Genomic DNA, 16598 nt, shown 5'->3' on the forward strand with positions numbered 1-16598 from the left:
CGACGTTATGTCGACAGAACTCAGCGGTAGTGTGGACGCCGGTATAGTTTTGTTGACAAAAGTCCACTTTTGTCGACAAAACCCTGTAGTCTAGACGCATCCCCAGCTACTACTAACCTGTGTCCATATGTAATTTAGCTAAATGAATGAGCTGTGTCTGATTACAGGGTTTGTGACGGAGACCCTTTGAACTGTGTACCTGCAAAGGTAGTGTCAGTGACATAGCTAACTGTCTTCTGCAATGGGACTGTTCCTAACCTTGGAAGGAGACAGAAGGTCCATCCCTCCCTTTTGTAATCCTGTTTGTTACACTGTGAGAGCAGACTCGTTCTTCATCCACAGTAGCTCTGTTTGGTTTGGTTTACTATACTGGTGTAACATCTTCTCTAATTTTACTCTGAAGTATTTGTGGATAGATTTATTTCAGGTTTAATAAAGAAAATAAAAAAAGAGAAAACAAACATATTTGCATGAGAGTACAGATGAGTAGATTAGTAAAGTGACCCTGGGAAAGAACTGTGTGTCTTTCACACAGGTTGTATTACATGCATATAGACACAGCCAATCAAAGCAGGACTTGTCTGCTTTGTGTCACCTCCCAGGAAAGTATCATCACCCCTTCACAGCCTACTCACATAATGATGGATAAAGTGTCACACTGCCTTCACGTTTGTTCAAAACAGACCCTGTAGCTAAGGCATAAAACCAGAAATAAGCCTGTTCTATAGGCGGTAGCTATGGCAGTGGAAAGGAACTTTAAAGTGGGTGTAAGTTATGCTTTCTGCAACCTGAAGTCCTGTTACCCTGCCAGAGTGGTGGAAAAGGGCACTAGGCTACCTCTCTACTGCACCCTTCTTCGGCAAGAACTTATGCAACTGAAGCATGGAGTAGAAAAAATGCGGAAGAACGGCTCTTGCGCAAGAGGGGGTTTTGTGCAAAAGAGCTGTCTACACGGCTCCTTTTTGCGCAAAAGCCTCTTTTGCAAAAATGTCCTACTTATGCAAATGAAGCACAGCGATATTCTATTCCACGCTTCATTTGCATAAGCTTTTGTGGAAGAAGGGTTCAGCATAGATGTAGCCTTAGAGTGAACAAGAATTGGGTCCCAGGAGAATTTGTTGGTGCAGAGTTACCTTTTTTCCCTGAAATTTGTTTTGTTTTTGTTTCAGTACGGAAGAGAAGACAGCGAGTGGACACTCCTGGTGTCATGAAGTGGAGGGGATCGGACCTTCCATACACTATGCGACAGGCCAAACCGTTACACCAGAACAATCACGATTTTTCTGTAGCTGCCTGTTTAGAGCTGTGTGTACGGTAGTCAGTGTTGTCCCTTTCTTCCCCAGGGTGATTGTTTCCACATGCCAGGCAATGTGAACACAATCATTATGAGTTCTACTGTAGTCTTGCTAATAGAAGCCTGTCTTCTTGTTAGAGGTGCTAGATGTAAGCAATAGAACTGTCCCAATTCTTTTCTTGGTGCCTCCTTGTGTCTTATGGGCAATCCCAAAACTTGTCAAGTATTCTTCAACTGCTCTTCAGCGTAAGCCTCAGTGTTTTTTCAACTGCCACCACTATTGGGGCAGACTGCCATATAAAAAATGTTGCCCATTACTTAAGGGAACAGTCTCTATCCCTTCATCCTATTTCATTTATGTCCTAGGACAATGGATAATTTTTTCCTCCCTTCAGAGGCCGGCGACACCAGTCCTAAATCAGCTTACAAGAACCAGCAAAGTGATCTTTCCCCACCCACAGCTTTACCGTGCTCCCTGTCCTGGCTGGCCCACTTGTTTCTTAATATGATCTTTCTGTTTTCTGAAAAGGCCGTGGCAGTGGGGCCAACTGTGAGACGGGCCCTAGGGCAAGGCAGGAAAGACCCTGATCCATGACCCCGGAAGGGGCAGGGCCTCAGGTGGAAGGGAGGGGCTGGGGCTAGGTAGCCTTAGTGCCACCGGGAAAGCACCGACCCTCCCCCAGGCAGTCCTTGGTGCTGCCTGGACCACATCATATAGCACTCCAGCAGCAATTTAAAGCGGCTGGGACTCCAGCCACCACCACTGCCTCCCTGTAGTAACAACAGCAGAAGCCAGGAACTCTTGGCCCTTTTATATCATCGGGTCCCAGGGCAATTGCCCCCTTTGCTGCCCCACTCGCCATCGGCATGGGTTCAGTATGGGTTCTCCTACATCTTCCCCTGCTTGCCAGTGGAACAGTGCCCACACTGATGAATTTCGTTGACCCTTTGTCATCTTCTAATGCCACTATTCCCCCTTTGTACACCATTAGACTCATGGTACACACTTTTGGTGTCACTTGGAGACAGATACAGAGCTCATAGTTAGGGAAATTAATCATTAGGGAAATAACTTCTGCACATTTTCTTTTAGCTATTAAGTATGCTACCATCCGCATACGCTTTCTCATTTATGTGCACACTTTTCTCGCCTAGCTTTAAGATACCGCTTGCCAACAAAGAAACTACAGTATTCTGTAGCAATCCTCCAAAATGCTGAGAGCCTGATTCTTCTGTTCCTCTGGCATAAAACTGATCTAGCTTCATAGATGTGGAGTTAAACCTGCATAAAATTAGTCTAACAGGAAGGCGTATCAGACCCTCTATTTTGCAATAGCCATACAGCAAGTGTTCTGGGAACTTACTAGTATTTTTTAATAAGGAGGTGGAAGTTTCTCTCCAACAATTTCTAATAGACACCACCTATTGCATATACTACATGAGCAGACCCCTGTGTAAATCACCAGATTAAATTATCCTCAGGGTTTTCTTGTACAGTATTTGGTCAAACATTAACACTCAGTCTCTGCTAGGCCATCCTTTTCTCCTGGTCCCTTGAGTGGTGGGTTAGACACATCCTGCTGCAGTCTATTCAGATACCTTAATGAAGAACAGTTGAAGGTTATAGGTGACAATTGTTCAGAGTCAGTGGTTGGACAGTGTTCTATTTAGAATATACCTACAAGCACAACGTGTTGTTTTGTTCATGGTAGCACTAGTACTGTGTATCTCTTCTACTCACAGTTTGAATCTGTACTATGCTCTGGTCTCTGTCGAGTTTCTTGCAATGTATTGTATTATTGGTCTGGTGGAAAAATGCACGAGGGCTACGTTGAGATATGATATGGGGTAGAGGAGTTTTTCCAACAAGGCAAGTACCATAACTGAAGAGTGCCTTTGACTGGAGTATATGTCATGGAGCTTATTACCAAGTTACGTAATCAGTGAGACTAAATGGCTTCCGATTACTGAATTGTAACCTGTTTCCTCATGGTTAACTTAGATAATTGACAGCAAAAATCTAGGTGGTTCTTTTTGACTGAGGTGCCTGGGGGATGGGATGTGCAACACCCATACTTATTATGTATAGTATTAAGAGACGTTACACGTCAAATTCCCCATGGACAATACTGACCGTAATCTACTCACAAGTCAGAGTGAAGAAATGAAGATCAGTTACAATGATTGATTTAGAGTGGTTAACACCTTAAAGCAGCATTTCTCAAACTGTGGGTCCCGACCCCATGGGGGGGTCGCAAGCAACTTAGAGGGGGGTTGCGAGCAACTGAGAAGCTGGTTACAGCAATGGAGGGGGGGAGGGAGGCGCAGTATCACAGGTTTGAGAACCCCTGCCTTAAAGAGGTAAGTGAAACTGTTCTTAAATCAGACTACAGTTATTTGAGGTGGGGCTGGACATTGGCTTTAGTTGTTGTGGTCGACACTGACTCGTGGGGAGACCGGAGTTAGACCTTCTTTTATCTCTTTAACTCATATACTGCTGAGACCTCAAAAATGCAAGGGCTAATGTAAGACAAAATTAGAAGGTCCACAAAAATGTGAACTATTTCCCAAGGGGAAAATAGTGAAACCATGTTGTATATTCTCAGTCAGCTAGAGACGCCTCTGTGAATACTTTTGCTTTTTCTTGGTAAATTCAAACAGTCTTGGATTATTTTCATTCAGGCTCTGAGTGAATAGGTACCAGGTTTTAAACATTATATCCTAAATAAAAAGAACTATCAGGACATAACAAACCAGCAGAATATTTTGATCTTGCATGACAATCTTATGTGGGAATACATAGCCTGCATTCTGTATCGGTATTATTTAATCCTTTTATCATAAAATTATAAGAAATAACGTTTGTAAATAAGAGTGAGCTCTTGAGAGATACTGTGCTCTCCTTATTTTAGCCCATAAAGTTTATGAAGCAACTGTGCTGATAGATGGTAAAAGAACATCTGCACATCTCTTCCATGTGCACTATTTGTTTAATTGTAGCAGATTAACATAGAAAGGGTATGGTACATCATAACTAGGCAATTATCCATTCTTCATCACTTAGTTATGGTTACACTAATTGATCATTTAAGAAATAAGATAGTCTAACATTAGGAACATTTGAGGCTGTTCAAAAAAGATCAACAAATTAATAATTGTTGTGTGATATTTGCATAATTGGCTGCAATTATTTAATGTTTAATTGGGTTGATCAAATGCGATTCAGCCTCTCACATGTGTATGCTTTACAAACAGTGGCACTTTAAAATGATAATGATGAACTATAATTTTTGCAAGTTCTTTCTTTTCCCCGCTTCATTCTTTGATGATTATTTTCAGCATTGAGCACGTTCCTAATTTTCAGTTCAATTTCAGCTATTCATCTGTTGGAAAGAAGTCCTTAAAATGAGATCCTATTTCAGAAGTCCACAAAAAATTAGTGTTTCATACAAACCTTGATAATGCAGGAGTTGTGAAATTAGCAGCTGCTAATTCTTTGCTAGATTCATAATAGTAGTTCAGGGCAAATTCACCCAGGGTTTGCAATGATCTATTCTGGTGAGAACTTTGGCAAAGAATCCTCAGGATAGAAAGTCCATCAAGAAGAGGTTGTGGCAGCACAAAGTAACTGTAATTTCCTTCACCAGGGAAGTTAGGAGAGCAGCAATGACCAAAAAATGGGTGGTGCTAGCCAAGGAGTATGTCCATTGGATGTTCTGACTCAATATAGTCTCACCAGTGTCCACCAGAAAGATTTCCAGAAAAACCCAGGCGTAAACTAAATCTCCTCACCTCCCCTTCCAGAAATCCCTGAGGAACTCTAGTTGTAATACTATCTGGCTTCTTTCTGGGTGAATCCCCACCAGAGTGATGGAAGATAAAATTGATCCTTCCCTGCCTAGGTGCTGGTCATTCCCTTATTGTTATTTTTAATCTGAGAAATAGAGCATTTGAAAGGTAACGGATCAGTATGTGCTGGCATGTTAACACTTCAATTTAGAGGTGTGATTCCTAGCTCATGGAGACATAGCCAGACTAGCTCTGATAAAGCTAGCATGCTAAAAACAGAGTGTAGTCGTGCTGGTGTGAGCAACAGGAGGGACTAGCCATCAGAAGGGATTGTACACGGGGCAGCTAGCTCCTGAAGCTGCCGCAGCGATGCATCTATTTTTAGCATGTAGGTCCTTCAGAATTAGTGTGGATATGTCTTGTTGAGCTGGGAATTGTACCTTCAACTTGACATGTAGACGTACCCATTATATGTGAACCATCCTTCATATCCAAGCAACTAGCCAGGGCGGAGGCAGAAGGAGTGAGAGATGGGAAGGAGAGGAGGAATTCTTGTCCAGTGTTTATGTGTAGACCAACCTATGTAATGTCCACAGGCCACATAGCCCCTTGACTACGCTTCGGTTGTGACAATGCAGCATCATAGAGCAGATGTAGTAATGCACTGTCAGAGCATGACACCGGAATTGATCTTCAGGACTTGCTCAGATTCCTTTCACCTCTTCATGACCCTGCATAAGATGCACAAATAGAGCAGACCGACTTAGAAGTGAGAGAAAACAGCTTGGAGGTGGGTGCACTTGTATAACAGGTATGTCCGTGCTGCAATTAAAAAAAACCCACTGCAAAAAGTCTTAGATCTGGGACCACCTGACTCAGGCTTATGCACCCAGCTAAAAGTAGCAGTGTGGATGATTGATCTGACCTCTGGGCTCAGAGACCCTCTCTTCACAGCAGATTTCTGAGCCCAGGGTCCAGACCAAACTTCTACACTGTTGTGTTCAGCCCATGAGCTTTTGTTAGTTGCCCCAGGCTCTGAGACTTGCTACCGTGGGTCTTTTCTTGCAGTTTAGACACACCGGTATGCTGCATCCCCTAGAGCAGAACTAATGCTCATGCCCTACACAAGTATGGGGTGGGTTTGCTGCTACCTGGAATTTAAATCAAGATAGGAGAGGTCTTTCCAGGAAATACGTTGAGGCTCCTCCAAAGATCATGGGCTGCATGCAGAGTTCACTGGCTAAGCTACAGCCTATGCTATGTAGGACAGACTAGAGGATCATAACAGCTCTTTTTTGGACTTAAAGATCTATTTGTAAGAAGTTTATATTTATTGCCTTCCCAAGCTGTCAGCATCTGTGCTTTCAGTCATGGCCTGAGACTTCCCCCTCCTCCCCTCCTCCCCACCTATTTTGCAAGTAATGTTGGCACAAGTGCTGGCTTTTTCCTTTTCTCAGAGTATTCAACCCCCACTCAGCTCCAGGCCCCACCCCATTCTACCATTTCCCCCATATCCCCTTCCCTTAGCACCTCTTGCACACCATGGAACAGTTGATTATGGCAGGCAGGAGGCACTGGGAAGGCAAGGGAAGAGCTGATCAGTGGGGCTCCCAGGGGGCAGGAGGTGAGAAGAAGAGGGAGAAAGATGGCTGCTGAGCACTCATGGAGTTGGCACCTATGAATGTTGGGGCTAAAATTTAGTATAGTTAAATTTTATAGTTAACTCATATTAACGGGGCCTTTGCAGTTATTTCCCTACATACTGTGCTGGAAAGGTAATTTATTTGGATCTCAGAACAACAGCAGAATGAGGGAAAAGTTGATGGGCTTTTATCTGCATGATGTTTTTATTGCAGGCATTTTACTCATCTTAGTCTGCAAACATCTTCTTCCAAAATATTTTCATTAAAATATTAAAATATTTATTTCCTTACAAATGGTCAGCCTGGAGACTGCACAGGGCATTCTATTACTTTAAATTCTATTAAACATAATAAACAAAAATAGGTTTAGTCTAAACAGGAAGTCCAGAGTCTCATGGCCTTCATGAAATGTAAAATATGCTGCTTATTTCTGATTTTTTTCCATGTATTTAACCAAAGTATAACAAAAAACCAACTAGACTAGTAATGCCTGAAGCATAACATAAAAGCCTAGCAAAAAAACTTTTTGATGAGTTCTTTGTTTCTGACATGCAAAATGAGCCACGTATTAGAAAGGATGAGAGTTTGAGTGAAAGCCAAAGAGCCACATACTACAGAGTTTCCATTCTGGCTTTGATATTGGCTCTGTGATCGTGGGCAAGTCATCAGCCTCTATGATTCCATTTGCCCATGTGCAAAATGGAAATAGTACAACCTAACTCACAGGGTTTGTGAGGAATAAATACAGAGTGATCTCATGTTCCTTCCATAAGTCTCCACAACAGAACAGTGTGTTTGCAAAGCATTTTGAGGACAAGAAGCATTTTATGCGATTGCAAAGCATTATTATAATTATTACTACTTCTTACATAGCTTTAACAAAACAAAATTAATTTTGCTACTGGTAAATTTATATGAATCTAATTTACTTCAAGAAATTTGTTTAAGCAGCACAGATAGATGTTAGGCATAGCATTTGAAATGTCCCTTCCTGATTAATTGCAACATCTTGATTATCCAGAGCAAAAATGTTATGACACACTTTGTGGATGAGACATCTTACTTTTAAGGTTTCCTGCAGGAAAAACCATAATCCTGCAAAACACATAGCTCAGTTCTAAGTTTAAGATTGCATCTGGCATACAGTACACTACTTGACAAAAGCACTATTAACTGATCAACGGTGAATTTAATTTTTACATTTGTCAAAATAAAATCAAGGGTGTAGGAGCAACTTCATTCATGGTGTCTGAAACCCTTGGGTATTAGAAGTTCACCCTATCCCATTTTAGAGTTGTGCCTCATGACGTAACATTAAAATCAACCTGTGGGATCCATTCTAGTAATATTCTGAGTGCTCTTAACTTTGGCAGCTAGCAGTTGAGAATTATTATAGTGCTGTGTTTAAGCCAATGTTACATATATCTACAGAATACATGTAATCACAAGCCTCAAGATTGTGCAAAGAATAACTGATATATCCTAAAATACCTCCCCCTAATGGTAGGATAATGTTCCTTCTTGCTTAATTTACTAGCTGGATATACTGACCTATTGCATTGGTAAAGAATCACTGGTATTAGAATAATTATACCTATTCCTTTGTTAAACATGGTGGCTATTAGCCTGGATTCCGATATATTTTCCCTGTCCAGGATGGAAAAATCTAAGTACTGTATTAGCCAGACATGCTATAGGTGTCCCCAATTCCACAGATCAGGACTTGATTTTCTGTTGCCCGGCACCTTGAACAGTCATTTACATCAGTGGAAAGTAGATGTAAAAATGCTACCAATTCTCTCTCTCTCTTTCACTCACTCTCACACACACACACACACACACACACACACACACACACACACACACACACACACACACACACACACACACACACACACACACACAAATCTGTCCCCATAAGCAAAAGTAACCATCCCAGTACTATACTACCATTGATCATCTTTAAACACTGCTGTTGCCAATGTGGATAGACCCACATGACTCTCCTTTAATCCAAAGTTAGACCTGTGTTAAAATACACAAAATAAAACCCCCACCCCAGAAAGAATTAATTGTTTGGTATATATTTATTCTGGGTTTGCTTATTTTAAAAGTTTTTATTTAAAAAAACAGCCACAAATTGTTACGGTCAAGATTTTAAAATTGGATCCTAAGAGTCGGGGGGGGGGGGGGGTACTATGAACTTATGAAAATTTGGTCATTCTTTCAGGAGCCCAGATGAGGATTCAGGAGTTCTTTAGGTTTTGGAAGTTTTTATTACCTAAATATGTATAATTGCTGGCTGGGTGAGGTTGTTGTAAGAAAAGAGTCAGACTTTGAAGTTAATCATGATTTAGAAATGACTTATTTGCAAACTTTTGGTTTTCTTTTTAAAATATACATGGGATTTTTAAATAATTTGCTTTAATTCTTTTTAAATTCCCAACAACCCCAAGCCCACCTATAATCTTCAAGAAGTGTCCAGAAGAAAAGCAAGGAACCACTCCGACACTTTCTAAGGATATCTCAGCCATCCAGCACTGAGGAGTCTTTCTTATGGTAGCTGGATGTCAGCTCCCTGTCACTTCCAGCCCTTCAACCACTTACACACTTTCCTCTGGGTACTGCCAGCCCCTTCTTTGCCTTGAAGGTTAACAATGAATACCTCCAAGTCCCCAACTCACTCTGAACGCATTCTCTTGTAGTGTTCCACTCCTGTCACTGGATATTCACAATAACAACCAGGGTCAAAACTCCTGAGGGAATAGCACACAAATGCCAGCTTGTTTGATTCAACTGAGTATCAGCTCCAGTCTAACATCACTGCATTATAATCTGTTAATACTCAAATCAAAACTAAGTTTACTAATAAAGGTACAGAGATAGAGAGGAAGGGTAATAAGAGCCAAAGGTTATAAATAAAAGTATAACACACTTCTGCTAGATTAAAATTTAACTTTAGCAGGCTGTAAGTCCTTTGTCTAAAACAGTGTCTCACCTAAACTTTGTCTGCCGAGTTTGCTGGTTTCAGTCAAATCAGGGTCCAAAATATGCATGCATCACCCCCCTTCACCAATTGTGTTCCTCGGTGAACTGGCTAGTTCAGGGGTCCTCTTTCCTTTCTCTTACGCCTCAGAATTTGTCATTTTCTGAGACAAGACAACCTCCTGTGGTTTTACTCTTTGGTGTCTTCTCACGTTGACTTCAAAATCTTTGTGTTGATTTAGAATACAAATGTAACTCCCGCTGGGTTTGGCTTCCAATGATTTTCTGTCAGTCCCAAGTACTAGTAGAGGTGCCAGGGTGAAAGCTGGAAAGTGTGAAGCCTTCTTTCAAGAGAACAGAAACAGCAAGGGCAGTGACATTATGGCTTTCTCCTACAGTGCTCTACCACAGTACCTCACTCATGTTCTGCGGTTAGAATAGTACTTCTCTGCCCAATGCAGTCCTTAGGGCAAGACTGCCAATTAGTGCCAAATGCTGAAGGGATGGTTTAAGACGTGGACCACTGTTTGGGAACGATCCTCATTACAAACTTAAGTGCTTAAATTTATGAAAACGCTTTTCTGAATCAGAGCCTAGCAGCTTGACTGAAACCAGCAACTCACTTCTTATTGGTCACCAAACAAAAAAATTATTAGGTGCTAGATGAAAGGTTCCCTATCTTGTGCAATCCACCGATCCCTCCAGCTCCTACCAAACCTTTCTATCCTCTAATATGTCAGGAGCTGGTTAGGGCTTGTGGTAGGAGGAGAACTAGATAATTGTTAACTGTTATCCCTTAATGTAAGATGTTGCCAAGAAATTAATCTCGTCCCTCTCCATCTTTTACCTTTGAGTAGGGTTGCTACAGTATAAACTGACCTGGGAATGGAGGGGTCTTTACCTTGATGTGCAATAATAGGGGTTTTATATGAAACTATTTTAAGCATTTTCATTAGAGTGGTAGGTTTGCATCAATGAATGCCTCAGTCTGATCAGTTTCTGAATTGGTTATTAATGTACTGTAGAAATACTTGGAATTCCAGCATTTTAAGTAAGTGAAATTGTCAACGTAACCAGGGAGAAATAAATACCCCTGAAGAGTCTCTGCTTTCATAGTTTTTCAAGTTAACAGGATATTTTACAAAGATCTGAGCTTATAAAAGTATTAAAGGAACAGATGTGTGAAAAAATATTGGGTAAAGTAAAGGAAACTCTACCTCATCCTTCTTTAAAGGTTTTGTAGAAGCACAATTAAACACTCCTAATGGCATTGTTATACACAAACCATCTGGCATGAAAGAAACACTTTATATTTGTATGTCTAAACTTCCTGTTATAACTGTATTTTGTTGGCAATAGAAGCAGTCTATATTGTTTCCAATTTCCTCATCAGATCTGTAATTACGCAATGTTTCTGTTTTCAATAAAGGAATTTAATGGACCCCCTGTGTGTGGCATGTTATGAAATCTGCACTGTCAAGTATAAATAATATGGCTAATTACCCTATGTACGTATAAAATTTAATCTTAAAAGCTGAATTAAAAGAAATATTTTGCCAAGTGAGGTGCGGGGATTAGGCCAATGAGAACACACACACAGTTCTGAGGAGCTAATTGAGTAGTAAAAATCCTAAATTATAGTTCTGCCATCAGTTCCCCATTGACGTCTAGGAGCATGACATCCAAGGAAATGGACAAAGAATTGGGCCCTAAGAATATCAAACTTGCATCTCCCTACGCAAACTTGGATACGGAGATACTTATTTCTTTAGATTAAAAACTGTTGGGCAAATGAAATGGCTAAACTAAGTGGCTACAAAGCACATTGTCACAAAAAAGGTTTTAACAGTTTGTCAGAACTTTGCAAAAGTGATTGAAGGCAGCCCTTATTAAAAGGGCTTCTCAGCAAAGAGTTCAAGGAAGTGAAAAAATCCAGAAGGAAATTTAATACTCAGTATTTATCTTACAGGGCATGTCTGAGGATTAAGGACACTGAGCAACATGAGGCATTTTGAAGATGGAAAGGACAATAGAATAATTATCATTAAAATCTTGATATTACCAAATCGAGCAGTTACATTTTCCAAGTGACTTGCCCTATTTCCATTCTCAGTACAGGGAATACTGCAAACACATGGCACAGATTCATATCCTGGTGGTGTACACATCACGGTTTCAGTGGTGTCTCCCAAATACAGTTAAGTACTAAGTGTTAGTTATTGATACGGGAATGGCAGGCCTATGTCTACATTGCAGGGAAAAGTCAGAAAAGGATATGCAAATTGCAGTTTGCAATTTGCATATCTTTTTCCGCTTTTCTTCCAAAAGAGGCGTTTCCAACACTTGGCCCGTCTACATGGGGACAAATGTCTGGGAAAAGCCCTCTTTCGGAACATCCTTCTTCCTTGTAGAATGAGGGATGCCGAACAAACATGTCAGCTTTTCCAAAAAATGATAAGCAAAGTGAGAAGCCCCTGACTGAGTAGAAGAAAGACACTCCCCACATTCCACTGGCACACAAGAGCCTAAGGGAGCCCAGGCTAGTAGATTTGGTATGCTCCAGTCCTCCGGGTGAGTGGCGGGGGGGCTGGAGTGCCAGCGTGGGCTCCCCAATGTGGGGGGGAGCCCTGAGCCTTGGAGGCTGGATCCCCACCCCTGTCTTAAACAGCAAACTGGAGATGTATCCACGGCGACTACACTGCTGGAGTTTGTACCAGATGGAATTTCTTTTTCAGAGTGTTTTGGCATCACTCCCAGATAGCGTGAAGTCAGTGGTGTGTCTTTTATCCAATTCTGTTTGCAGGATCAAGGCCACAGATTGGAGGTCAGAAATGGGGCGGTGGCCATGTCCACATCTGTGTCTGATGGGATGACATGTGCCCTGCTAGTGAGATGGTCGAAATGGGCACTTCATTTTTCTGCTGCCATGTCAGTGTAAGCATCCGTAGGACTGAGGAGTCTGACAGGAACACAGAATTGCAGGCTAATGAATAATGTGGAGAGCAGATGTCTTCAGTAGTGGGCAGTGCTACAGAAGAAGCAAGAAACTTTGTGTTTAAATACAGAAGGCAAGTCAGACATCATTTCTTCCCTCAAAACCCTTATGTTGAAATAGCAGTAATGCATCACGGGTGCTCTGGGCTGTGATGTTGCTCTTGGTGGCTTTGTCCATATGTTCAGGCTAACTTTCCATATGCGCTGATTCTCAAACAGTTTAAAAGGATTGGCACAGCCACAAAACGGTGTAAAGAGACGGGTTACTTTATTTGGTATGGATTGGCCATTGTCACAGCAGAAGCTCTGTTCCTTACTGCCGGACAGGATGACCTTGCCTGTCTTGAATCCTACTGCATAGTTAAAAGCAGTGAGCCTGATTCTCTGCTGTAACTCCATGGCTTTACTTTGGTCTGTTTCTCATGGGGTCCTCTCCTGTCCAAGTCTGGAAGTACCCATTTTGGAGCATGGCTGAAGCCAGCCACATCCATGGCATCCCATGAGGCTGCAGCATGCAGGAAGGAACGGTCTATGGTTCATACTGCTATCCTGTGAATGTTTTTGGTCTTGTTTTCCCATTAGGAAGTGTCAGCCTGGAGTTAGAATCTGCTGTAAATTTTGGATTTGTGTCACAACTTTCATATTATTGAAATGTACACTGTGGGCTTTGGAATTGAATGGGTCCTGTAGGCTTCTCCTCAGTCACACCTCTCCCCTCCCATTGCCTAGAATACAGTGAGACCCCTCGTGAGTGCTCCACACCTGTGTTTATTCAGTGAAAGTTCGTGCCAGCAATCTAACTTAAAGTACTTGACTCCACAGTCGTATTGTATTTTATTAAGGTCCTGACTTCACATTTATATGAGGCTTAAGAACTGTAACTACCTGTGCCTGGTACATAAGATGCATGTGTCTGTAGCTTTGTTTTAAAGGTGATATTTCAACAGAGGTTGGGGTGGCATGCAGCTGGGCTGCACACACATGCCAGGTAGTTGTGTACACATACACCTGTCTGCACATGCAATAATCATCTTGTAAGCTGTTTCAGACAGGGCTCATGTCTCCCTCTATGTCTGTACAGCAACCAGCACAGTGGGGCTCTGACCCGAATTGAGACATTCCTGTAATACAAATGGCACAGGATTATCCTCCTATCCATACCCAGCAAGATCCTAGCCAAGGTCATCCAAGCGGATCTCAAAGCGGATCTCAGATGCTGTCAACAAGTCTCTGAGGAAAGAAGAAGCCGGATTTCACAAGGGAAGAGGATGTATAGACCAGATTTTTATCCTGAGAAACATCATAGATCAGTGCACAGAGTGGCAGAGATAATTGTACATAAACTTTGCATCTTTTGGCCAAAAACAGTCTCCAACCATGACCTGCTCCTGCGATGCCACCAGGAGGACATGACCACTATCATTATGACTAGACGCTGGAGATGGATAGGGCACATGATGAGAAGGGAGGCAGATGCCATTGTAAAGATAGTACTTCAGTGGACGCCTGAAGGATAACAGAAATGTGGCACCCTAAAACAACATGGCGGCGTACTGGTGAAGCAGACATGAAGAGAATGAATTACAACTGGGACACATTGGAGAAAATGGCCAAAGACAAACAAAAATGGAGAACCTTTGTTGCTGTCCTACATGCCAGCAGGCATAAAAGGCATTAACTAACTATAATACAAATATTACTAGTGAAAAAAGAGCATGAATTTTGCTAACAGGACTCTCTTTGAAAATGTAACCCTGAGAGTCTAGCCATGCAGCTTCAAGTTTAGTGGAAGAAACTGTTATAGACTTATAGGCTGTGTCTACACTGGCACCCTTTCCGGAAATGCTTAAAACGGAACAGTTTTCCGTTATAAGTATTTCCGGAAAAAGTGCGTCTACATTGGCAGGATGCTTTTCCGGAAAAGCACTTTTTCCGGAAAAGTGTCCGTGGCCAATGTAGACGCGCTTTTCCGGAAAAAAGCCCTGATCGTCATTTTCGCGATCGGGGCTTTTTTGCGGAAAAGACTACTGTGCTGTCTACACTGGCCCTTTTCCGGAACAGTTTTTCCAGAAAAGGACTTTTGCCCGAACGGGAGCAGCATAGTTTTCCCGGAAAAACACTGACAATTTTACAGTAGATCGTCATTGCTTTTTCGGAAAAGCAAGCAGCCAGTGTAGACAGCTGGCAAGTTATTCTGGAAAAGCAGCTGCTTTTCCGGAATAAGTGGCCTAGTGTAGTCACAGCCGTAGAGTCTTTGTCAGGATTATTCAGATGAGGCTGGAGAGGTTTATTTATGATAAATTGCCTGATTAAGGGTCACTCCTCTTCCATCTCTTTAAGAAAAATAAACAATATGTTTGGACTATTTTTGGTACAGGGAAGAAGCATGGTTTGGTGTTTGTGACCTGGGACTCAGACACAGGAGATTAACTTGAGCTCTTCCTCTCACTTTGCTATATTTCCCATGTGACATTAAGAAAAACACTATCTGTGCTTTAGTTTCCTGGTCTGCAGATAAAACTGTTGTGCTGAAAAGTGTTAACGGTTGCCATCAGGTAAATCTATGATCCAAGACCAATCACAGACCTCATTAGCATCAAGACACAGTGGAAGAACCAATCAAATCCACTTATTCAGTATTGACAGCTACAAACTAGAGCTGGTTGGACATTTTTTTATCTATTTTTTTTTAAACAAAAACACTGGTCTATTGAAATGGAAACGTGAAAAACATGCTGATTCTGACAAAAACAGCAACAACAGAAAACTCTAAACAAAGTGATAATGCTGAAGCATCCCATTACAGTCTTTTCAGAAAGAATGATTCTCATTTTTCATTTTGAAATTAAATTCATTGTTTTGATGCAAAACAGATTTAAAATGGGATCAAAAGGTCAAAATCAGAACAAAATGTTTTATGTTTTTTTTTGGCGTGGGTAATATTGAAGGTTTTTGTTTGGTTGGTTGGTTCTGTTCCATCTCAGAATGGAAAAAAATTCAGCCGTGGACTTTCACGTGAAATGGAAAATCTGGTTCTTTCCCATCTCCACTACAATGGAGGGATCACCCAAGTCATACAGCAGGTTCCAGTTAAACCACGGGCTGAGGGATTTCCCTGGCTGCAAACATTGGGATGAGGGTATTGGATTTGCAGCATGTATGTAATAGAGCTAGAAAGCCTGGAGAAGCAGTGCTGACACTGGCCCTGAATGGAAGCAGAGACAGAACTTCTTGGATACAGAGATCAATGGAACAGCACACTTGCAGATTTCTGAGCAGGGTAACTACCTGTTGCTAATTGTTCATGGAGAACAGGTCCATCAATGGCTATTAGCCAGGATGGGCCCGGATCGTGTGTTTAGCCTCTGTTTGCCTGAAACTTCGAACACGTGCGAATGATTCCCTGTTCTGCTCATTTCCTTTGAGGCACCTGGCATTGGCAACTATTGGAAGACAAGATACTGGGCTAGATAGACCCAGAGTGCCCTCCTTATATTCAGGGAAACAGGGTTTTGTGTACCTGTTTAGTAAATACACAAGATTACATGAAAGACTATACTGGACTCATATAACAGATTTCTGATCCAAATGAAAACAATCTTGAAAGGCCCTGAATATTGGCTGACTGCACAAACCAAAGGGGCAGCAATACTTTGTCAGGGATTCCCATTTTTTCATAAGGTGGGCCACATCCTAACAGAGAGTGTCTCATGAAGACATCCCTTCCCATTCACAATCTCATAGCATCTCTATGGCAACTATAATGACCAGGGCTTGACAAATGGTGGCAAAATCTACTCGCCAGCCCTGCACTGCGCATGCGCCAGACCTGCATTGCACATGCGCGCACTGCCAGTGAACGGGGCGACCGGCTGAACTCTACTCGCCATGGG

The 16598-nt window shown here is 41.9% G+C and overlaps 1 protein-coding gene across 2 annotated transcripts in view; it reads left to right on the forward strand.

The window, feature by feature from the left end:
* The window catches only part of BCAT1 (branched chain amino acid transaminase 1), a 102713-nt gene extending 91561 nt beyond the window's left edge, over positions 1 to 11152 (forward strand). For both annotated transcript variants that reach the window (XM_006121274.4, XM_006121273.5), the window contains exon 11: positions 1170 to 11152. In XM_006121274.4, the coding sequence (XP_006121336.3) occupies positions 1170 to 1211 (42 nt within the window). In that variant the 3' untranslated portion in view covers positions 1212 to 11152. The remainder of the gene's footprint in view (positions 1 to 1169) is intronic.
* Positions 11153 to 16598: the final 5446 nt, after the last annotated feature.

The sequence above is a fragment of the Pelodiscus sinensis genome, chromosome 1, assembly GCF_052426305.1.
Source record: "Pelodiscus sinensis isolate ZL-2025 chromosome 1, ASM5242630v1, whole genome shotgun sequence".
Classification (NCBI taxonomy): Eukaryota; Metazoa; Chordata; order Testudines; family Trionychidae; genus Pelodiscus; species Pelodiscus sinensis.